This window comes from Panulirus ornatus, chromosome 18 (assembly GCF_036320965.1).
Source record: "Panulirus ornatus isolate Po-2019 chromosome 18, ASM3632096v1, whole genome shotgun sequence".
In the NCBI taxonomy this organism is placed as follows: domain Eukaryota; kingdom Metazoa; phylum Arthropoda; class Malacostraca; order Decapoda; family Palinuridae; genus Panulirus; species Panulirus ornatus.
In genome coordinates this window covers 49,380,077-49,405,466 of record NC_092241.1, presented here as the reverse complement: position 1 = coordinate 49,405,466, position 25,390 = coordinate 49,380,077, and the positions used below count along the sequence as shown (strand labels likewise).

The 25,390-nt window shown below is 39.2% G+C and overlaps 1 protein-coding gene across 4 annotated transcripts in view; it reads right to left on the bottom strand.

The window, feature by feature from the left end:
• Positions 1-18,597, bottom strand: part of spn-A (RAD51 recombinase homolog spn-A) — a 55,828-nt gene extending 37,231 nt beyond the window's left edge. For 2 of the 4 annotated variants that reach the window (XM_071673134.1, XM_071673136.1), the window contains exons 1-4: positions 18,478-18,597; positions 14,398-14,504; positions 5,946-6,161; positions 4,836-4,967 (exon numbers count right to left, since the gene is read on the bottom strand). In XM_071673134.1, the coding sequence (XP_071529235.1) occupies positions 4,836-4,967; positions 5,946-6,161; positions 14,398-14,487 (438 nt within the window). In that variant the 5' untranslated portion in view covers positions 14,488-14,504; positions 18,478-18,597. Of the gene's footprint in view, positions 1-4,835; positions 4,968-5,945; positions 6,162-14,397; positions 14,505-18,332; positions 18,427-18,477 lie in introns of those variants that run through there. The other 2 variants (XM_071673137.1, XM_071673135.1) reach the window with 2 other exon arrangements.
• Between the last annotated feature and the right edge of the window lie 6,793 nt (positions 18,598-25,390).

Here is a 25,390-nt window from a genome sequence, read left to right as displayed (position 1 = left end):
AAAACACTTTCCAATTTGATTCAGTTATTTTACATGTCCTTACATCATCAGTTCATCATCTAAAATTTTTGTCAGAATCCCTTAGGCTGATTAGGTGCTCCTTAAGTGACAAATGACTCCTGATTAATTTATGGAAAAGTTTCGGATTTTCACCAGCCTAGTTCACAATATTCTTTTCAAAGTTTCTCTGCTCCTCCTTTTTTATCCTACTATGCTTGTTCCATGCTACCTTATACCATGCAAATGTTGGCTAGTTGGAGTACTATTTCTTAGTCACTGAACATCTTGATGCTCCTTGTCTTTTTAACATCTTTTATTAAACCACAACTTCCTCTTTCTTTGCACTCCCTCTGTCTGTTATGCCTCTATTCCTCCAGAGTAAACCTCAGAGAACCTCTCACCACAAAGGCCTGGTTTCTGCTACTGAACTCCATTTCCCCATCCATGTTAACAGAAATAATGAGGTTTTTGAAGTTTCCATGAAGCTCAAGGGTAAAGGGGAAGAGTGGTTTGGGAATGTCTTGGGAGTAAAGTCAGGGGTTAGTGAGAGGACAAGAGCAAGGGAAGGAGTAGCAGTACTCCTGAAACAGGAGTTGTGGGAGTATGTGATAGAATGTAAGAAAGTAAATTCTCGATTAATATGGGTAAAACTGAAAGTTGATGGAGAGAGATGGGTGATTATTGGTGCATATGCATCTGGGCATGAGAAGAAAGATCATGAGAGGCAAGTGTTTTGGGAGCAGTTGAATGAGTGTGTTAGTGGTTTTGATGCACGAGACCGGGTTATAGTGATGGGTGATTTGAATGCAAAGGTGAGTAATGTGGCAGTTGAGGGAATAACTGGTATACATGGGGTGTTCAGTGTTGTAAATGGAAATGGTGAAGAGCTTGTAGATTTATGTGCTGAAAAAGGACTGGTGATTGGGAATACCTGGTTTAAAAAGCGAGATATACATAAGTATACTTATGTAAGTAGGAGAGATGGCCAGAGAGCGTTATTGGATTACGTGTTAATTGACAGGCGCGCGAAAGAGAGACTTTTGGATGTTAATGTGCTGAGAGGTGCAACTGGAGGGATGTCTGATCATTATCTTATAGAGGCTAAGGTGAAGATTTGTATGGGTTTTCAGAAAAGAAGAGTGAATGGTGGGGTGAAGAGGGTGGTGAGAGTAAGTGAGCTTGGGAAGGAGACTTGTGTGAGGAAGTACCGGGAGAGACTGAGTACAGAATGGAAAAAGGTGAGAACAATGGAAGTAAGGGGAGTGGGGGAGGAATGGGATGTATTTAGGGAATCAGTGATGGATTGCGCAAAGATGCTTGTGGCATGAGAAGAGTGGGAGGTGGGTTGATTAGAAAGGGTAGTGAGTGGTGGGATGAAGAAGTAAGATTATTAGTGAAAGAGAAGAGAGAGGCATTTGGACGATTTTTGCAGGGAAAAAATGCAATTGAGTGGGAGATGTATAAAAGAAAGAGACAGGAGGTCAAGAGAAAGGTGCAAGAGGTGAAAAAGAGGGCAAATGAGAGTTGGGGTGAGAGAGTATCATTAAATCTTAGGGAGAATAAAAAGATATTCTGGAAGGAGGTAAATAAAGTGCGTAAGACAAGGGAGCAAATGGGAACTTCAGTGAAGGGCGCAAATGGGGATGTGATAACAAGTAGTGGTGATGTGAGAAGGAGATGGAGTGAGTATTTTGAAGGTTTGTTGAATGTGTTTGATGATAGAGTGGCAGATACAGGGTGTTTTGGTCGAGGTGGTGTGCAAAGTGAGAGGGTTAGGGAAAATGATTTGGTAAACAGAGAAGAGGTAGTAAAAGCTTTGCGGAAGATGAAAGCCGGCAAGGCAGCAGGTTTGGATGGTATTGCAGTGGAATTTATTAAAAAAAGGGGGTGACTGTATTATTGACTGGTTGGTAAGGTTATTTAACGTATGTATGACTCATGGTGAGGTGCTTGAGGATTGGCGGAATGCGTGCATAGTGCCACTGTACAAAGGCAAAGGGGATAAGAGTGAGTGCTCAAATTACAGAGGTATAAGTTTGTTGAGTATTCCTGGTAAATTATATGGGAGGGTATTGATTGAGAGGGTGAAGGCATGTACAGAGCATCAGATTGGGGAAGAGCAGTGTGGTTTCAGAAGTGGTAGAGGATGTGTGGATCAGGTGTTTGCTTTGAAGAATGTATGTGAGAAATACTTAGAAAAGCAAATGGATTTGTATGTAGCATTTATGGATCTGGAGAAGGCATATGATAGAGTTGATAGAGATGCTCTGTGGAAGGTATTAAGAATATATGGTGTGGGAGGCAAGTTGTTAGAAGCAGTGAAAAGTTTTTATCGAGGATGTAAGGCATGTGTACGTGTAGGAAGAGAGGAAAGTGATTGGTTCTCAGTGAATGTAGGTTTGCGGCAGGGGTGTGTGATGTCTCCATGGTTGTTTAATTTGTTTATGGATGGGGTTGTTAGGGAGGTGAATGCAAGAGTTTTGGAAAGAGGGGCAAGTATGAAGTCTATTGGGGATGAGAGAGCTAGGGAAGTGAGTCAGTTGTTGTTCGCTGATGATAGAGCGCTGGTGGCTGATTCATGTGAGAAACTGCAGAAGCTGGTGACTGAGTTTGGTAAAGTGTGTGAAAGAAGAAAGTTAAGAGTAAATGTGAATAAGAGCAAGGTTATTAGATACAGTAGGGTTGAGGGTCAAGTCAATTGGGAGGTAAGTTTGAATGGAGAAAAACTGGAGGAAGTAAAGTGTTTTAGATATCTGGGAGTGGATCTGGCAGCGGATGGAACCATGGAAGCGGAAGTGGATCATAGGGTGGGAGAGGGGGCGAAAATTCTGGGAGCCTTGAAGAATGTGTGGAAGTCGAGAACATTATCTCGGAAAGCAAAAATGGGTATGTTTGAAGGAATAGTGGTTCCAACAATGTTGTATGGTTGCGAGACGTGGGCTATGGATAGAGTTGTGCGCAGGAGGATGGATGTGCTGGAAATGAGATGTTTGAGGACAATGTGTGGTGTGAGGTGGTTTGATCGAGTAAGTAACGTAAGGGTAAGAGAGATGTGTGGAAATAAAAAGAGCGTGGTTGAGAGAGCAGAAGAGGGTGTTTTGAAATGGTTTGGGCACATGGAGAGAATGAGTGAGGAAAGATTGACCAAGAGGATATATGTGTCGGAGGTGGAGGGAACGAGGAGAAGAGGGAGACCAAATTGGAGGTGGAAAGATGGAGTGAAAAAGATTTTGTGTGATCGGGGCCTGAACATGCAGGAGGGTGAAAGGAGAGCAAGAAATAGAGTGAATTGGATCGATGTGGTATACCGGGGTTGACGTGCTGTCAGTGGATTGCATCAGGGCATGTGAAGCATCTGGGGTAAACCATGGAGGGCTGTGTAGGTATGTATATTTGCGTGTGTGGACGTATGTATATACATGTGTATGGGGGTGGGTTGGGCCATTTCTTTCGTCTGTTTCCTTGCGCTACCTCGCAAATGTGGGAGACAGCGACAAAGAAAAAAAAAAAAAAAGATTATATTTCCTCTTTATGTCCTATCTCACCTCTTGTGTTTTTAATGTCTTTGTTTACCACATAGTCAAACTTGAACATTACATGATTACATCTATCAGCTAATCTATCATATATAATGTTATCAATATCCATGCTAGTATGTGTATCAGTCCCTCATACTAGTGTGTACCTGTCATGCTGGTATAGGAAATTTTCCTGTATATACTCCACCAACTTGTCTCCATGATTTCCTACTACTGTACCACAAGCATCCAAAGTCTTCCACTCTGTCCCTTATAAATGAAATCCCCCATTATCGGTACTTAGCCATCTCAAACAAACGAGTGTTTCAAAGCATCATGTACCATCCTAATAGTTCCTTCATTGTTATCATTGTATATTTGTTCCAGATCACTGCAAATTTTTTTAGGATTATATAATACTGACACCACTATCCTCTTCTTCCCTACATTTACTCTTCCCAATACATATCATCTGAATGGGCAATCTTCCACTTTTTCTTGAATCTTCAGGCTATCTTTTGTTTAAGAGGGCTAATCCTTGCCCTTCTTTGCCTTCCCTTTCCTTTCTTGCTATCATGCACCCACCTAGGCAGAAAAGGTGAGAACTTATCTCTTTGGTATGCTTAGTTTCTGCATTGTCTGTATTCTTAAAAATGTTTCTAGGCGTCAGTGTAACCCATTTGAAAGTATCATTGACATCGGTGTAATCCTCATCAACTTCCAAATGCCTTATCACCTGTAATTCTATGTACAAGGAAGGTTTTTCATGGGTATTTTAGATGCTAACCAGCTGTACTAGATTTTGCCGGTCATGATGGGTAAAAAACATTCACAATAATATTGAAAATCTGGTGAGTCAGCTAGAATGTGTGTTCAATGTAAGCACAAAAAAATCTGTTCTGCATTAACATGGAGAGCATTTGGCAATGTTTGGATGTGTGTATGTGTATATGGCACTCTGACTGATCAAGTGAGCATGAACAAAGAAAACTGCTCTCAGCACCACTCTCAGTGTTTGAAGACATGATTTTTGACGTGATTTATGGGTTTTCAAAAAAAATTTTTTGTATAACTAGAGCTCCCAGATGCAAGCAAGAGTGCTATAATGAAACAGCACTCTATGGGGTAGCCCAAACTATAAGGTATTATCATAGATGTATATGAATGCAACCATGTAAACAAATGTATGCACCAAAAGAAAATGCATGCAAAATCTCAATACTGTAAGCCCCTGGCTATTGGGGACTTAAACTACATACCCATAAACATATAATTCTTTATCTTATGTTCTGTTTGCATCACAATGGGAAGACTCACCTGACATGTAACCGCTAATGTATGACAAAGCTGAGTCTTGCCAGTGCGGAATTCTCCAAATATTTCTGTGATAGATCCAGTCTCTATTCCACCTCCTAATAATTTATCCAATTCCTTGGAGCCAGTTGTCAGCTGCAATAAAATAAACCAACAATGTAAGCACTATCTATCATCCACTGTACAAAGGCCGCATTAATTTTTGTGGCAACCTACAACTTCTCTGATATATATGTGGATTTCTTACAATGAAAAAAGTGTAAAAATTGATCTTGTCATAAACAAACCAAAATGCAAAATTCTACAACATACATTCTAAGAGTATGGATGGGCATTCAATACCAAAGAGCAACATCTTTAGCTGTAACTGTGTCTCAAGGAAAAGTAAACATCCACTGCCCATGTTTGAGTTTGGTTAATGGCAAATACTGTGCATGTGAATGAAAAAAAAAGCCTTAATTTCAGAGTACTAACCTGTTTGCTGTCTCTTCAACTCTACTTATCACTCATTTCTGCAGACTGAATTGATGGATGGAATATAATATCTTATCAAATAATGATTCTATCACATATATCATGTATCTAATCAATGTTTTTTGCACATTCTTGGACTAAAAGCAAACTGATACTAGATGATTCTAGTTTAAATACATGCCAAAATGTCAAAGATTGAAAGTAACATTTGAGAAAATTTCTGAAAAGCTAAATGGTCAACTGGCTAATGGCACTTGCATGTGCTGAAAAAAAGTGAAGGGTACCTAAGCAAGTGTACATATAGGAAAGAACAGTTTTACGAAACAGGAAAAGATATCTAGTGTTTTTCTGTTTCAAAAAGATCCTAATTAAAGTCTGTATATAAAGGGTATGACAGAATTTCCACAACTGCCTGCATTTCTTACTGACTGCTATTGGCCTTGAATTGCATACCAGGATATATGTCTATAGAATATATGTCTTAGAGATGTTCAAAAGCAAACTGTGGTATGACTCCTTAAAAATATTTTTGAGCCTATACTAACAGAAGTTACCTCTTAACTAAAACAACCATTAGCCAAAGGTAAACATCCACAACATATTATCCTAACTGAACTATATCACAAATTCCAAACATACCTGTACTAAATCAGCACGTTTTTGATGGAATTCTGTTGCGGTAGTAAAGCCCATGGGCACTAGCTTGGAAGCCTCAGTTAATATCTTGTCTGCTTTGGCCTCACTAACTCCTTTGATGGTAAGAAGAGCTTTCTTTGGAGCAAAAGCCACAGCCTCAACGGTGTAATAACCCGCTTCCTCTAGTTTCTTCACATCTGCAGCCGATATCCCATTTCGCTGAGTACAGTAATAAATTAATCTACAAGGTGAATATTTTCAGTTGTTTTTTATATATCTGTTCAATGTTCTTGCATTAACACGGTACTACCAGGAGCTGAACAACCTCAATTGTTCAAATCTACTCTTTAGATGTCAGACATAAAGCAGTGAAACCAGAGGGCTCTATCCACAGCCACATCTCACGAAAGTTCTATTGTTTCCCCTCCAACTACTTTATTCTATGCATGCTCTCTCATATCCTACTGAATGTTCGTGCTCAAACAACTCAAAAGCCTCTTTAACTCCTACCTTTCATTCCCTTCTTGCTCTTCCCCTCCCACTTGCTCCCTCCACTTCTAACACCTATATCTCCTCAGTCATTCTCTCTTCACCTATCCTCTCTCCATTACCAAACCATTTCAGCACATCTGGTCTGCTCTTACAATCATACTCTGCTTACCATCAAACATTTCTCTTATATTGTCATTCCTTCATTCCTTTCCCCTGTCATTAATCATCAATCCTACTCATTCCATATAATGCCCACACATATTTCATTTTTAACATGTCTGTCTTCTTCCATTCTTTTGAATTCAGGACCAAAGACACAACAATACAACACCAGAACTACCCTACCATCAAACATACTCATCTTTGCTCTCTTAAACAGTGACCTCTCCTTCCATACACTTCTGAATGCACCCAGGACTCTGCCCCTTCTCCTACCCAATGATACACTTCAGCTCCAGTTCCCACAGTTCTAGTCCATTCCCTGGTATCTAAGGCATTCTACTTCTACACTCTCCTCATTACTTTTTTACTTACTTCCTGCCCCAGTGAGTCCCTTCTATCCCTAGGATACTGCTGCAACACTTAAGACCTCACATTGTTATGCGTTGTGTTGTGTGTGCCTCTATGTGAAAGAATTGAAGGGCAATTAAGAAGCAAGTGCTTGGCATCTTCTTTATGGCAGTAGGATCATGGGATATGCTTAAACAGTATTTTTAGTGTTGTAGTGATGGGTGAAATCTAAAGCATAAGCAGAAGAGTGTAACTCATGTTTGTCTGGGGTTGCCTGGTTTATGATGAATGCATGTCTGGTAGACTAGTGTTTAAGACTGAGCTGGGAGGTCAGTTGTTTAGTGCTTGTCAAGTTACTTCAGTGCATATGTGTTTTGTCACTGAAATATCTATTGGGAGTGGGGGATCTGTCAGTATAGGTTGCTGAAGTGTGTTAGTTATAGAGTGGTTTGGGAGGGAGGGGTCTAGGAATTGGATGCCAGGTATGTTGAGGTGGGTTCGTTTTGGGAAGATCTTCCTTTCATTGTGAAAATGGTGAATGTGTTTACCAGACAGCCAGCGACTGTTCTGAATGCACCATTGTAAGTTTTTGAAGCTTTGTTATATTTGCTTTTGAGAGGGAGGAAGAACAGGCAGATGAAATATATTTAAAGTGGAATAGATGAATTGTTGTACAGGATGCTGTGGGATTCTTTTTCTCGTCCAATTCTGGTGGCAGGTAGTGTTCTGAGGATATTTTGTTTGTTTGTTGCTTTTGTGATTAAGTTATTAGTGTTGGGAGTGAATGTCATTGTGTGTGTCATACGTGATGCCTAGAATGGTCAGTGTTTTGTTCAGTGGGAGGGACTGGAGAGTGTAAGCTAGATATGTGTCTGTCTGAGGTTAAAAGAATGATATAAGACTTTGGTGGAGATGCACATATTCAGTTCTGGGTGAGCCACTCCTCTCCCTATTCAAACTCATGGCCATACCAACCTGTTTCATCATACCAATGAGTCTCATTACCTTAATTCTACTCACATTAACTTCAAGCTTTTTCCTTTCACACATACACTCCCAAATTCAGACATGAGCGTTGGCAACTTCTCTCTCTACTCCACTAATAGAGGAATATTACTGCAAGCACCAAGTAACTCACCTTTAAGCACCCACCACAATACCCGGCATACAGTATATCTGCCATTCTCTCCTTCATCCTCACAATTACCTTCCTCATCATTCAACCCATATGTAGATAAAACATGATGGCATTACATAATCCTGACAGAGACCCAATTTCACTTGGAACCACTCATCCTCCTTCCTCCTTACTCAAAGATAAGCATTACTCTGCCAATAAGAGGTCCTCACTGAATCTAGTAGCCTTTCTCCTACATCATATACAGTATTTGCAAAAACTTCCACAAAGCATTTCTACATCAACCCTATCTCCAGATCCATAAGTGTTGCAAACAAATCTCTCTCTTCTAACAAGTATCTCTCACAAAGCATTTTTAAAGCATACCCCTGGTCCATACAGAGACCTCACAATATATGTGATGTTCATGTTCTTGAAAATGGTCATGTGAATAAAAAACACGTTAATCAAATGATGTATGTAATGGAGATTAGGGATATTTCTTATCAATAAAACAGTAACTAATGTCATGCCAAAGGAAAACTACAGTATACACATACCAGGAAACATAAAATACAATAATATACATACAGTACAATGAATTCAACTAATAAAAACAGAAAACAACAAACTCTGAATCCTGGTGCAGTCCTCTTTTCAAGGGTGAACATTCTCAAAGGTATTCTCTTCCAAGATAATCTGGTCTCATCCACTTTAAAAATTTGTTTAGGAGATTCACTGCCTTCCTCAACAATGGTATACATATATGAGTATGAAATATGGTCAAAGGGCATTACTGAATTACAAGTTAATTGACAGGTGTGTAATAGAGAGATTTTTGAATGTTCTGAGTGGGGCAGCTGGAGGGATGTCTGATCACTATCTTGTGGAGGCGAAGGTGAAAATTTGTAAAGGTTCTCAAAAGGGAAGAATGACTGTTGAGGAGAAAAGAGTGGTGAGAGTGAGCAAGTTTGGATAGGAGACTTGTGTGAGGAAGTACCAGGACAGATTGAGAGTAGAATGGCAAAAGGTGAGAACAAATGACGTGAGGGGAGTGGGTGAGGAATGGGATGTATTTAGGGAAGCAGTGACAGCATGTGCAAATGATGCATGCAGCATGAGAAAGGTGGGAGATGGACAGATTAGAATTGGTAGTGAGTGGTGGGATGAAGTTAAATTGTTAGTGAAAGAGAAAAGAGAAGCATTTGGATGATACATACAATGAAGGAGTGCAAATGACTGGGAGATGTATAAGAGAAAGTGGCAGGAGGTCAAGAGAAAGGTGCAAGGATTGAAAAAGAGGGCAAATGAGAGTTAGGGTGAGAGAGCATCATTAAACTTTAGGGAGCATAAAAACATGTTTTGGAAGGAGGTAAATAACATGCAGAAATCTGAGAACAAATGGGAACATTGGTGAAAGGGAAGAGAGGAGAAGTGGTAACAGGTAGTGATGAAGTGAAGAGGAGATGGAGTGAGTATTTTAAAGGTCTGTTGAATGTGTTTGACGATAGAGTGGCAGATGTAGGGTGTTTTGGTCTTTGGTCGGGGTGGTGTGCAAAGTGATAGGGTCAGGGAGAATGGTTTGGTGAAAGCCTAGTGGAAGATTAAATCCAGCAAGGTGGAGGGTCTGGACGGTATTGCAAAAGAATTCATAAAGAAAGGTGGTGACTATGTTGTGGATTGGTTGGCAAGGATATTCAAAGTTTGTATGGATCATGGTGAAGTGCCTGAAGATTGGCAGAATTCATGCACAGTGCCATTGTACAGAGGCAAAGGGGATAAAGGTGAGTGCTCAAACTAGAGAGGCATAAGTTTGTTGAGTATTCCTGGAAAATTGTATAGAAGGGTATTAATTGAGAGGGTAAAGCCATGTACAGAGCATCAGATTGGGGAGGGGCACTGTGGTCTCAGAAGTGGCAGAGGATGTGTGGATCAGGTGTCTGCTTTGAAGAATGTGTGAGAAATACTTAGAAAAACAGATGGATTTGTATGTGGCATTTATGGATCTAGAGAAGGCTTATGATGGGGTTCATAGAGATGCTTTGTGGAAGGTCTTAGAGTATATGGTGTGGGAGGTAAGCTGATAGGAGCAGTGAAAAGTTTTTATCAAGGATGTATGGCATGTGTACAAGTAGGAAGAGAGGAGAGTGATTGGTTCCCAGTGAAGGTCAGTCTGTGACAGGGGTGTGTGATATCCCCATGGTTGTTTAATATGTCTACTGACGAGGTGGTTAGGGAGGTAAATTTAAGAGTTTTAGAGAGAGGGGCAAGTATGTAGTCTGCTGGGGATGAGAGGGCTTGGGAAGTGAGTCAGTTGTTGTTTGCCGATGATACAGCACTGATAGCTGATTCAAGTGAGAAAGTGCAGAAGTTGGTGACTGAGTTTGAAAAAGTGTGTGAAAGGAGAAAGTTGAGAGTAAATGTGAATAAGAGCAAGGCTATTAGGATCAGCAGGGTTGAGGGACATGTTAATTGTGATGTAAGTTTAAATGGAGAAAAATTGGAAGTGAAGTGTTTTAGATATCTGGTAGTGGACTTAGCAGCAGATGGAACCATGGAAGTGGAAGATAGTCACAGGATGGGGAGGGGGAGAAGGCTCTGGGAGTGACGAAGTGTAGGGAAGGAGAGAACGTTATTTCGGAGCTAAAATGGGTATGGTTGAAGGAATAGTAGTTCCAACAGTGTTATATAGTTGTGAGGCATGGGCTATAGACAGGGTTGTATGGAGGAGAGTGGATGTGTTGGAAATGAAATGTTTGAGGACAGTATGTGGCGTGAGGTGGTTTGATTGAGCAAGTAATGAAAGGGTAAAAGAGATGTGTGGAAATAAAAAGAGCATGGTTGAGATAGCAGAAGAGGGTGTGCTGAAATGGTCTTATCCATCCTCCTTAGTATAACCCTATCTATAGCCCATTCCCCACAACCACATAATATTGTTGGAACTACTAATCCTTCAAACACACCCATTTTTCCCCTCCCAGATAACAATCTAACAATCTCTCTTTCCACATGTTCTGTGCCTCCTGAACCTTTGCCCCCTCACCCATCTTATGACTCACTTCCATTTCCATGGTTCCATTTGCTGCCAAGTCCACTCCCAGGTATCTAAATCACTTCCACTTCTCCAAATTTTCTCCATTCAAACTCACACCCCAATCAACGTGTCCTTCAACCAGGCTAAGCCTAATAATCTTGCTTTTATTCACACTTACATTCACAACCAAAGGAAGCTCCTCTGCATGTCTGTCAGTTAGTGCATGAACCAACAGCACCTGTTGACCTTCGGTGAATATTTATGTGAATGCCTATTTTACATAAAATATTCCCAATAACCAATCCTATTTTAGCTCACAACTCAACAAGCTGATTACCATTTTCATTAACAAGCTGATTACCATTTTCATTTACACCATCTACCCCATGTCTAACAATTATATCCTCAACTGTTCTTTATACAGTAGGTACATTCATATCTTTCATGGTAAACATAATAAAATTCACAGAGTTATATGCGAAAAAGAACATCATTAGTACTGCAAGTTTACCACACAATACAGCTCCATGTACAATATCATTACAGCACATTGTTCTTCATACCTGAGCTTTAGAATACCATACCTTTTAATCTCCCCAAGACTGCAGCATGCAAAATGAAGAAAGACAAAAATGTTTTAATGGATGAAAAACTTTTCCATTCAAGCATTTATAGCTTAACTGGTGGTTTCACAAATTTTCCATACGCCACTGTTGCACCTAGTGGGAGGAAAATTTAATACAAACAGGAACACAGAGCATGCTAAACAAAAAACCCAGATTTTTTTTTTTTTTTTTTTTTTGCTTTGTCGCTGTCTCCCGCGTTTGCGAGGTAGCGCAAGGAAACAGACGAAAGAAATGGCCCAACCCACCCCCATACACATGTATATACATACGTCCACGCACGCAAATATACATACCTACACAGCTTTCCATGGTTTACCCCAGACGCTTCACATGCCTTGATTCAATCCACTGACAGCACGTCAACCCCGGTATACCACATCGCTCCAATTCACTCTATTCCTTGCCCTCCTTTCACCCTCCTGCATGTTCAGGCCCCGATCACACAAAATCTTTTTCACTCCATCTTTCCACCTCCAATTTGGTCTCCCTCTTCTCATTCCCTCCACCTCCGACACATATATCCTCTTGGTCAATCTTTCCTCACTCATTCTCTCCATGTGACCAAACCATTTCAAAACACCCTCTTCTGCTCTCTCAACCACGCTCTTTTTATTTCCACACATCTCTCTTACCTTTACGTTACTTACTCGATCACACCACCTCACACCACACATTGTCCTCAAACATCTCATTTCCAGCACATCCATCCTCCTGCGCACAACTCTATCCATAGTCCACGCCTCGCAACCATACAACATTGTTGGAACCACTATTCCTTCAAACATACCCATTTTTGCTTTCTGAGATAATGTTCTCGACTTCCACACATTCTTCAAGGCTCCCAGAATTTTCGCCCCCTCCCCCACCCTATGATCCACTTCCGCTTCCATGTTTCCATCCGCTGCCAGATCCACTCCCAGATATCTAAAACACTTCACTTCCTCCAGTTTTTCTCCATTCAAACTCACCTCCCAATTGACTTGACCCTCAACCCTACTGTACCTAATAATTAACCTTGCTCTTATTCACATTTACTCTTAACTTTCTTCTTTCACACACTTTACCAAACTCAGTCACCAGCTTCTGCAGTTTCTCACATGAATCAGCCACCAGCGCTGTATCATCAGCGAACAACAACTGACTCACTTCCCAAGCTCTCTCATCCCCAACAGACTTCATACTTGCCCCTCTTTCCAAAACTCTTGCATTCATCTCCCTAACAACCCCATCCATAAACAAATTAAACAACCATGGAGACATCACACACCCCTGCCGCAAACCTACATTCACTGAGAACCAATCACTTTCCTCTCTTCCTACACGTACACATGCCTTACATCCTCGATAAAAACTTTTCACTGCTTCTAACAACTTGCCTCCCACACCATATATTCTTAATACCTTCCACAGAGCATCTCTATCAACTCTATCATATGCCTTCTCCAGATCCAGATATGAGTACGTATATGTGAAGCTCTCTTCTAAGCCCTTTTAAGTTTCTAGATTTAATGGATTTAATGGATTTACGAAGGAGAAAGTTGGTATTCCACTGAATATTCAACCCTTAAATTGCTATAATTGTCAAGGACTGACAGGTTCACAGCAAGAATCATGAACTTAAGACATAGAGGTTCCCCCATTCTTTGAATTCCCATAAAATGTTTGATTGTCCCACTTATCCATATACAGGGACCTCTCGATTTACACTATTTTTAGAGGAATGAGCATGGTTCATTTACATCATTTTTTTGATTAATGCAAGCTTAAGTTTGGAAAAGTGTGATCATCATAAGGCTAGCAGGACGATAATGTAGCGTTGCCAGTGCAGTGTGAAAGGCATGTGAACGCATGGCATAGATACAGTAAATACACCCATGGAGCACTACAGTATTTTGTGCTGCAGTATACTGTATATGGTATGTTTTGCCTCTTGCATCATGCAACCAAAGCATCTTTCCAAGTTCTCCTGTTACCAGTGGTGCTAAGATGTGTAAGACTGAGGTTAAAATGGATGTGCTTAAACATTACGAGTGAAGTGAATGAACAGCTGATATCAAGTGTACCCTTGGACTTAACGAATCTACTTTACAAACTATTCGTCATAGTGCACAGATCAAAGAGCAGACTATAAACCAGTGCATCTAAGACCTTGTATTCCCAAAGTTCAATCATTAAGAGAATGGGTAAAATGTATATCATTGTACTACATATTTCCCGATATATGTATTTTGTAGTTTTTCATTTCCCTATTTTCAGGTACTGTCTTATTAATAATGAAACTCCTTAATCTCCATTATTTACATTATTTGATTCATATGACCATTTTCAAGAATGTAACCACTGTATAAACTTAGAGGTCCCTGTATGTCACTAGAATTCTCCTGTCATAGCTGGAAAAAATACCATGTGCCTAAGTTACTCAAATGCATATATCATCATAAAAGACTCCACTCTCTCTCTCTCTCTCTCTCTCTCTCTCTCTCTCTCTCTCTCTCTCTCTCTCAAAACACCAACAAATGAAAATAGTTAATTGTAGAATAAACAAAAAATACAGTAGCATCACAGATTATATTTTGGTGATGAGAAAACTATTTGTAATGATACTTATGTGATAAGATATGCATTAACTTTTCCTCTCTAACACTACCATGATGCAAATTTAACTACAGGGCTTACCTCAAGAGTATTTATAAGCATTGGACCTGAAGCTCCCATGTCAGTCTCAGACTCCTGCTCATCAACAGATCGTTCTTGCATCATTGCCATGATTTCTGTTCTAGCTACTGAAATATGCATATGCCAAAATATGAATATGTTACAAGAGATTTAACTAAAATTATCTATGTAAAAAAATTTAAAATGTTACAAATAAGCAACCATACATATGGTAAATGCAACAGAGGATTAATAATTATGAAAAAAATCATGCATCATGCTTACTATGAAATTATTAATGTCCTTTCGTATGGGTTTACAGATTTAAAGAAAAGATTTTCAAAAAATATATCCACAATAATTCTGTAGATACCACACACACATTATGAAATATTCCAAGACCGTTCAACACATTCTCTGCAGCCATCTAAAACACTATGGGGTGTACAATAGAGAAAGTTCAGGTTGAGAATTCATCATCTGATATCTGTATGGCCAAGCTTGTTTTGGATCTTGGGATTTTTTGTTTTCAGAACATTGATATATGGTAGTTCACACAGGTGGCAAAGTCTAACCCAACAGTGAGTATAGGGGTCACGATTTATGCCATTTTCAGAAATGCTCACAGTCCATTTACACCTTTTTTTTTTAATTTGTGCCAGTTTATGTTAAGAAAAACATTACCATCAATGGGCTGGCAGCATGGCGGTGTAGCAATGCCAATACTATGTGATAGACATATATACATGGCATGTATACAGTCTACAATCATGGAGTGCTAGAGTATTTTGTGATGCAGCATATTGTATATTGCACGTGTTTTGCAACAGGGCATCAAAGTGTCTTTCAAGTTCTCCTGGTACCAGCAGCATAAGGCCATCACCAATGAGGTTAAAATGGATGTGCTCAAATATTACGAGAGAGGTATACAAATAGCTGATCAACCGTGCCCTTGGATTTAGTAAATCTACTTTACAGACTATTCATGATGTGCAAAAAAGATCAAAGAGTTCCATCTAAGACATTAATCAGTGCATCTAAGAACCCCCCCCCCCTTTGTTTTCAAAGTTGGAGGCCCCAATCAAGGACAAAAGTTCACATCAAGACTGGGGCATTTATTGAAATGCAGAGAGGGTTATGAAAGGGAAAAGAAGAGACAAGGGAAAGTATCTAAGAACTTCAGAGAAAGTGAAAGACCTGTCTTTTAAAATGTACCAGGTCACAGCTACTTGGAAAGACACAAGAGGTGAGAGTTCCAAACCTTCAAGATGTAGGGAAACAGTTATCAAAATGGCCCACCCTTGACTTGCTGACAGCCACACAGTAATCATATAATGCAGCAGCTATTTCTACAGTTCAAATATGGACAGAATGGAAAGAATGTTGAGCACTTGGATCGAAGATCAAACTCATGAAAATGTTCCCTCCAGCATATATGTGATACATGCAAAGGCCTAGAGCATATATGATGACTTGGCAGTGGAAAATGGAGCAGCAAAGACATTTCGAGCATGTCCTGGTTGGCTTATGAATTTTAGGAAATGCTACAACTATCACACCATCAAGATGATTAGCAAGACTGCTTCTGCTGATGTCATTGCTGTGAATATCCCAGGAACCCTCAAGATCATTTTCCAGAAAGACGGTTACTCTCCTTAGTAGATCTTTAATGTTGTACATTTCCCATGAGGAGAAGGCTACACCAGGATTCAAAGTTTGTTATTCTCTGTTTTTATTAACATAATTCATTGTTCAGTATGTATACTATAGTGTTTCATAATTTCTGGTACATGCATTCTGTAGCTTTTAAACAATTTTTTTTTTTTTTTTTTTTTTTGCTTTGTCGCTGTCTCCCGCGTTTGCGAGGTAGCGCAAGGAAACAGACGAAAGAAATGGCCCAACCCACCCCCATACACATGTATATTCATACGTCCACACACGCAAATATACATACCTACACAGCTTTCCATGGTTTACCCCAGACGCTTCACATGCCTTGATTCAATCCACTGACAGCACGTCAACCCCGGTATACCACATCACTCCAATTCACTCTATTCCTTGCCCTCCTTTCACCCTCCTGCATGTTCAGGCCCCGATCACACAAAATCTTTTTCACTCCATCTTTTAAACAATGAACATAATAAATGGTACCATCTTAAGCTATCAATAATCAAACCCCCTAATCTACCTTGTTTACATCATTTGTATCCTAACAACTGAGATGGCTGTGTTAATAACATCTGACTCACCAGAGCTGACTAGTTACCAATGCTGTGTAAGATCAATGGATGCTGTCTTGTTGACACCAGTGAGTCAAAGATTATTATGATGGCTAGTCAGCAAAACAGCATTTGAACCAATGATGACTAACAGTCAGTATGAGTCAAAGGCTATTTTATTGAGTAACTGGCATACTAAACTCATAATATTTCTGCAATACTTCTTAAGGTAATTTTCTAGTTTACTGATGTCCCCTTTCTCGACAATCAACGGAATTCTGAAGACTGCATCATTACAATGTATAGAGGTGATATAGGGTTTGGGAGTTTATGTGTAGTACCTGTACCCCCATCAATTTCAAGTTACTGTAAAGTGGGCAGGGCTTTGAAGCACAAGAAAACTGTGGGGTAAAAACACTCACTGTCAACAATGGACATTTATACTGATGCATTCCTAATACTTTTGCTGAAATCTTGTAAATAATAAGTGAACAGGAGGGACACCTATGGTGCCCTTAAGTAAATTTTTAATGTACTTGCACATAGTGTGAGGACATAAGTGACCCTCCTGCAGACAGCTCACCAAAAACATTCACAAGGTATTTGTGTGGCTTCTGTAGAACTTAATTCAGTTCATATGTTGATAATAAAACAAGAAAACTTGCCTGTACAGTGTAGAAATGCCCATTATCCTTTACCATACATGCATTCCAATAATAGCTTACAACCCTCATAACATCTCAATCCAACTTAATACAAAATTAGCAAATTTGTTTAGCGAGTTCAAATGTTTACATTGGTCATTGGCTTGACGCTTATGAGGTCTCTCCTGCACAGGGTCAGATTCTTATATCTCTTTAGGCAACTGAAGTCTGTTTACACTGCCAACCAAAGACCTTGAAGGTGATAAGAGACAACTATATATTTTTCAGTAGACAACATAATATCATAAAGATCTACTTCCTAAATGGGGTCTTTGAACATCAAAAGTGCACATTATTTAATTTCCACATTTCATATTACAGTATCATCATTTAATTCTATATTTTCTCCATCCCTATGGACCCTAACGCTTGAGTTAAAAAAATAACAAAAGATAGTTTTAAAGGGTAGTAAAGCAAATTACTATACTATGATATCATTCCTTACTCTAGCAGCAAAGAATCCATAAGAAAAACTACCAACAAAAGTGGCATCTCTAAACTAGACTTTCACCCATGGTGGCTGTTAATGAAGACTAGGTATGGTTTACATAAGTTCAATTAATTCATGTTTTCTTTAACTTATCTAAACTCACATTAACCCTGAATATAACTCAATCTTCTGTTAGAGATATGATGCTCCAAATCATGTTCCACAATTAATGCATGGGATAAACATTACACCTGCACAGCAAAAGCAAAATCACTCAACATCCAATGCTGATTTCAATGCGTGACTAAAATGGTAATTTATCCAGGGGAATATTTTGGCAGCAGTCCAGGGAAGTAAACCTAAATCTAACCACGTTTAAGTTACAGTTACCAAAACTGACACATGTGAAGTCATCACAAATCTACCCCAACTAACTTTACACCATTCCTTGAAATGGCTTAAATTTTCCGTTCCAATCATCCCTTTACTCCTCTCTTTACGTCAAGAGTAGAGTAAGGTTCTTACAATCTCTTAATACAAGGTAGATTTTTTCTTCAACATTCTCACTTAACGGATTAAAGTGCCTTCTCTGGGGTGTACCTTAATCCAATGGTAATAATGGTGCCCGAACTGCACCCAGCAACCAGGAGACAATATAATCTCACCTATTCACTCAAGATATGGAAAACGAAAAAAAAAGAACAATATACTTAAGATTACCAACTCATTTCTTGCTGTTACTTACAAGAAAATACTATATTAAATCCTTCGACTAATAGCTTCAAACCCGCGCGATGACAGCAAATGTAAACATGCGAGCAATAATAATAAAAATTAATCAAGAGGTGAAAGTGGTTAAGAAACACTGGCAGTAGATTATAACATCTTACTGCCATCTATTGAGCATAAGTGAAGTTGTTGGAGGCGGAGACATAATAAGAAAAGCCACATCAATACTACAACAATGAGGTGTTAAAGCACGATGTTCACTGCCATTACACATTCTTCAGTATTTTGATCTCGACTATCAGATTTATTATGATCTATTGAGCGAGTAGACAAAAGTGAACTAGTACTGGTAGAGCCATTTATGATTACAATGAAATGTCACCAATGCGCGTGACTGAGTATATTTGAGTAGTATGGTAAACAGGGGGCGATAAAGTACCAGGGTATATGAATCCATAGAAAAGTCAAAGGGGCTTGCCTGTCGATCAAACAGGACAGATTGGTGTTGACGTGAACAAACTAGGCCATTCCTCAACTGTTCCTGGTTCTGCTTTTCTACCTGGAAATTTGCAAACAAATATGGAAAACAAAATTGTTTGTTAAGTATACCTGGCGAAGGTTGAGAGACAGTGATTGAGAAGGTGATGGCATGCACAGAGCATCACTTCTCTGCTAATATATGAATGATATCTTGTAGACATTATGGTGATTAGAACAAAAGCAAAATGACAATAATTGCATCAATGAATAAGCAACAAAATCCCACTGTGCTGTTCTTTATCTATAATACTTATGACCCAAACAATTATTGTCAACCTTCCACGGCTAAATTTTATTCCGATATTGTTTATCCGTCATTGAGACCAAGATATTTTATGCATGAAAAAATATTAAGCGTACAGGAATGAACAAAAAAGAAACTTTATTGAGGTTCAAATAACCGACTGATAGGTTTCTTCCTGCCATCTCATAGAACTCATTCTCCCTTTTCCAAGGTGAGCAAATCTATGACCTCTAAGCCTTTCTCTGCACTCAGCTCTTTAACTCAGCTCTTTCAATTCTAGTACCATCTTTGTTTCTAGTCTCTGGTCACTTTGCAGTGGCTCTTTGTGCTTGTCTTGGTGCGGTGTCCAAATCTGAGGAGCATAAACTAACTTTTTTCTACCTTATGTAAGATGTGAACAACGTGCCAAGTATTTCCTCGTCTGTAACTTGAATGCAATTCAAATATTTGCAAGGAAAGCAGTTACTCTCCAGAACCGTTCTCCTAAGGTGGGACCAAGGTGACAAGTTAAGAAAAGATGTTATCCGCCACTTCTGTCTCACTTACCGATTTCTGCAGCTTTATCTCCTTTCACTGTGACCTATCTTCATTACATTTACATTTACTCGGGTTTTACTTCATCAACCACGTATCAGGCCAACTTTGGAGTCTGTCAAGGCCATTTTGTAAATTCACGCTGTCAGGCAACCGCCGACGACGCTTGAAATAGGGCATTGTCCACAACAGTAATCAAGAGGACACAAATGTCCATGGCCAACACCCAACACAGCGCCAGAGAGCAAGTGGGAGACGGCAAGCAAAACGCCGACCTGTTGTTGGTGTGTACTACCTGTCGCTGCTGCGTGTGCGATTTGAAACACCTTTAGTCTTTCATCTTTAATTTTCTTGGAAGGTTGCCAACAGAAACTGGAAAATAAAACGAACATTTGGTTGTCTCGAATTACCGATAACGTTACTGTGGTGAGGTTAGTTTCCACTGTTACATCTCTATTTTCTGTCTTGCCTATGCTCTCTTACTGTCCCTTTTTATCACACATTGAGCACTGCATGAACACTTCTTCCAATTGGTGTATTGTATGTAATGTTCTCAATATCCATGCTAGTAGGAGTGATGATAAGGTCTTGTAATGGTGTTCTATGACGTGTAAATACAGGGCATTTTCCTGTATACACTGGAAACTTGTCTCAATGAGCCTACTATCATAATCCAAATTCCCCAAGTCTATTCCTTTATCACTGAAATCCTCTATTAAGAGTAGTATGCCTTCTATAGGATGCTGTGCATTTATTCCGGTTCGTTGCATAGATGTAATGTGACAAGGTGGATGGAGTCGATGATACTGCACTTGAATTGCTTATGTAAGGGACCGACTGTGTTGTAGGCTGGTTAGTTACGATTTTCAACGTACGTATGAATCATGGTGAAGTGAAATGTCTGAAGGTTAACCATCGTTTAAAGGCAAAGGGGATATGGGTGTGTTACGAACTACAGAGGTATAAGTTTATATCGTGTACCAGATAAGTTGTACTGGAGAGTGGTGACCCAGGGTGAAGGACTAATAGAGGATCTGTGGATCAAGCATTTACTTTGAGGAATGTCCGTAAGAAATACTTAGAGAGACAAAGGATTTATATGTGGCATTTTTGGATTTGTTGAAAACATTGGGTTACGGAGGTACCCGATAAACAGTGTAACGAATATATGGTATGGGAAGAATGCTACTAAGAGGCGAAGTTTTATTAAGAGTGTGAGGCATGTGTACGAGTAGGAAAACTGTGAGACATTCATAGCCTTTGGTAGGAAAAGAGAGAGGGGTTCCTGATTAAGGTTAGTTTGCAAATGGGGTGCGTGCCACCATCATGGATGTTTTATTTGTTCGTGGATTGGGTGGTAAAGGAGGTGAATGCAAAGGGCTTGGAGAGAGGAGGGGGAAGTATGGAGTCTAGGCCATGAAGAGGGCCTGGAAAGTGAGTCAATTGTTCTTTGATATCGACAGAGCTTTGGTGGCAGATTTTGAATGAGAAACTGCAGAACAGTGACTCAGTTTGAGAGTGTGTGTGTGAAAGGAGTATGTTGAGAGTAAATGTGAATAAAGACGAGGTTAGGTTTAGCAGGAAAGAGGAATACGTTGGTTACGGTACGAGTCTTGAGTGGAGAAAATCTTAAGAATATGAAGTGTCTTAAATACTCGGGAATGGACATGGTAGAAAATGGAAACATGAAAGCATAAGCAAGACATAAAACAGGTGAAGGGGCAAAGAGTCTGATGGCACAAAACGTGTGGGAAGAGAGCTTATGGGGGGGGGGGGGGGGGTGTGATTATGGGTATGGTTCAAGCTGGAATAGTCCCAACGATGTTGTATAGTTGGAGACTCGTACTATAGATATGGATGTGAAGAAGAGGGTGGATGTGTTGGAAATGCTTGAGTAAAATATGAGTCATAGATTGTATGAGTAAATGCGTTTTTTTTTTTGTGTGTGTGCTACCTACCTAATGCAGGAAATGGTAGACAACTATAAGAAAAAATATTTCACCCATACAGCTAGTAATATCTATCATGCCAATGAAACGAACTTTTTGAGGGTTAGTAATTATGTATCTAGCAACTTCTTCAACATGTGTACTCTGGGGATATGCAGACTGAGACATGAATGCCTTTTTCTTTTTTTAATACAGAAATATATTCCTCTACATAACTATTTTTACCTTTATAGAATTTTCGTGAAGACATGTCAGACATGAAAAATTATATTTAATTTTTCAAAACAAAATTAAAAATTCTGGCATTGGGGGTTCAGAACATGTATTGAAAAGACTACAAACAAAAGCTACTCTTTTTTTTATCTACATAAAGGGTTAAGTGTGAGCTGCTTTTCCTAAAACCATGCTGTCCTTAACATTGTTATTCTCTGCCATAAAGTCATCTTTCTTTCTGATTATCTTTTACATAACCTTGCAGACCACACTTATAAGCGAAACTTATCAGCAGTTTAGTGCCTCAGATTTTGGTGATATATATGTGACAGCCAAAGAGGGTATTTGTGCAAATGGGGCCTTTGCCTGGGGCTACCTTGATAAGGAAGGAAATGGCAAACAAATGTGAAAAAAGCACATCGTCTTTTCTTTCTACTTTCATATTTGTTTCCTGCATTATTGAGATAGAGCCAGGAACAGATGAAATGGTCTTCATTGCTCACATCTACTCTCTAGCCCTCATGTATAACGCACCCAAACCAGAGCACCCTATCCACACCCAGGCACCACAGAGACCTTACCAAGGTATCCTCTAACTGCTTAATATGCCTTGGTTTTGCCTAATGACAGCATGTCTTTCTCTGTACATCACATTGCTCTAAATCACTCTATCCCTTGCACACCTCACATCCTTGAACATGTTCAGGCTCAAAGCATTAAAAGCATCTTTTTTTCCATCCTCCACCTCCTGTTCTTTGCTTCTCCACATTCAACAAGTATACCGTTAGTCAACTTTTCCTCATTCATATTTTCCACATTCAAATCATTTCAACACACTCTTCATGTCTCTCTTACTAACATATGCCTCTCTTACTCTATCATTTTCTTTATCTGGGATTCATGCCTCCCATTCATGCAACACTGGCAGAACTACTATACCATCAAACATACTCATATTTGGCCTTACAGACAGTGACCTCTCTTTCCACACACTACTGTGTGCCTACTCATGCAACTTATTGCTCAATTTAGCTTCTGTGTTTCCATTCACTGCCATGTATACCCCCCCCCAAAAAAAAAAAAAAAAAAAAAAATAAAACATTCCACTTCAGGTTCTCTCCATTCAAACTCACACTACAACTAACTTGCCTCTATCTATGTATACTCTTTGATGTCTCTTCCAACTGGTATTTCCTTAAAGGGGTGGATTTGGCAATAAAGTCCCCATTACAAGTAAACTCTAGTGCCTCTTCTTAGCTTTTACTGTCTCACCCTTCATAGGCCACCGGCAGAGGGCAAGTTTAGTGTAGTGTTTGCAGAAGCTCTTATCTAATGTTCTTACTGATTACTTCTACCAAATGACCTTACCTACTAATTCTACTTAGTGTTTCTACCTAGTACTTTTGCCTAAATGTTCCTACCTTCTACTTCTATTTACTGCTCCTACTCTTTTGCCAAAAGGCAGGACTAGCACATAGGGCTCATGTCAGGAAAATCTAGAGTTACAAAGACTGAACACTGTGAGGTAAGTGTTATATATGAGAAGGAAAATTTCATATTTGTGGACAGAATCCCAGTAGTCCATGTGTTGATGAGGCAGAAAGAAAAGACAGCTACATTGTTCAGAGGAGTGCAACTTGACAACCACTGAGATGCTAGTTCACTACACAGCCATCACTAACCCTCCCGATACTCAGGCAGGTTGTTGGCTGCCTACCAACTATTACCTTGGTGCTCTCCACAGTTAAACCTAATAACTGTGCTTTCACTTATATTTGCTCTTACCTTACTCCTTTCATAAACCCTCCCAAACTCTGCAACCATCTTCTACAATTTCTCACTTGGACATGCCATCAGCAGACAAGTGATTCACCTCCTGGACCCCCTATCCCCGACAAATATCACACCTGTTCCTTTTTTTATGACCTAACCACCCCAATCCATAAACAAATCAAACTACCAATGGGACATCACACATCCCTGCTGCAGATCTACTTGCACCTGAAACTACTCACTCTCCTCTCTTCCTGCTCACACACAAGCCTTTTCTTTTTATAAAAAAATCTTCACTGCTTCTAGAAGCTTTCTTCCCATACCAATTGTGATACCTTCCACAGAAAACCTCTATCACCCCTAACATTCTTCCTCCATCACCATAAACACAACATATAAACCCTAACCTAAAAGGAATATACAATTGTGTTTCTGAATTAAATAGTTTTATTATGGAGTATCACATACAATTATTTAGGTACAATGCCATGCCAGAGCTAAAAATTATGGTGTTTTATACAGTATAACATAAGAGTGCAAAATCATGCACTTTGAATCACAGAGTATACATAAACCACACATACTGTATTAAAAAGAAACAAATATATGAAAGTTCCTTATATTGTAAAGACTAAACAAATCTTTTCAGTTTAATTGTAGGATAAAAATATTTTGTTCCTGTGATGGCTGATTTTCTCTCTTAAAAAGTTTGGGTACATGACCTAATAAATTAATTTTGCATCTGTAAAGGTAAGAAATATACATTTCAAGTTTCAGTACTACACAGATGAGCCCTCTGCAGGTTTCTAATGCTCAATCAAGAGGATATGGTCTCTTCAAGGTGTTTAAAAACATGTTTAAAAACAATGATACTGTGGCTTTTGAAGAGGGCAATAATATTTCTCTTGTACATGATGTAATAATAATAATACAGATCTCTGATTTTACTCCAAACAAGAGTCCTTGAAAATTTGCAATATAGCTAGAATAAATCAACAGCAATATTTAATAATAATAATAATAATAATAATAATAATAAAGGACAAATACACGACATACTTGTTATACAATAACCTTATAGTGGCTTCTAAACACCATCGAGGATAAAGGTACATCTATGAACTCCTTCTTTACTCATATATATTCATCACACAACTGCCTACAGATCTCCATTCTAAACATATATAAAACTAAGATTATCATACTTGGCCTAGCAGAATATGACAATAATGCTCATTCCTGAATCTGTGTAAACAATATTAACATCCAAGGAATGCTAAAATTTACCTCCACCATCATCCTAACAGGTATGGATTATCTTGAAACTGTTCCATAAACTTAGAGCTAACATTCTTACATTGATTAACATTTTTCATGGAGTTGCCACATCGTAAGCAAAAACAGTTAGCTTTGCCTCGCATCATTAACATGAGAGTGACTGACCCTGCATTAACACAACAAATAATTTCCCTGTCAACCTTACCTAGCCATGTGACTGAAGTAGCACCTGACAGTGCAGTGAGCTACCATACCACTAAGATGTCCATCCCTTTCAAACAGTACTAGCTTAAGTGAAAACAAATGAAGATTCAAATATACAGGGAATTAATTAATTCAGACTAACTTTGCATACAGTTCCATGGCTTCCTAATTACACGGATGATGACCTCCAAGCT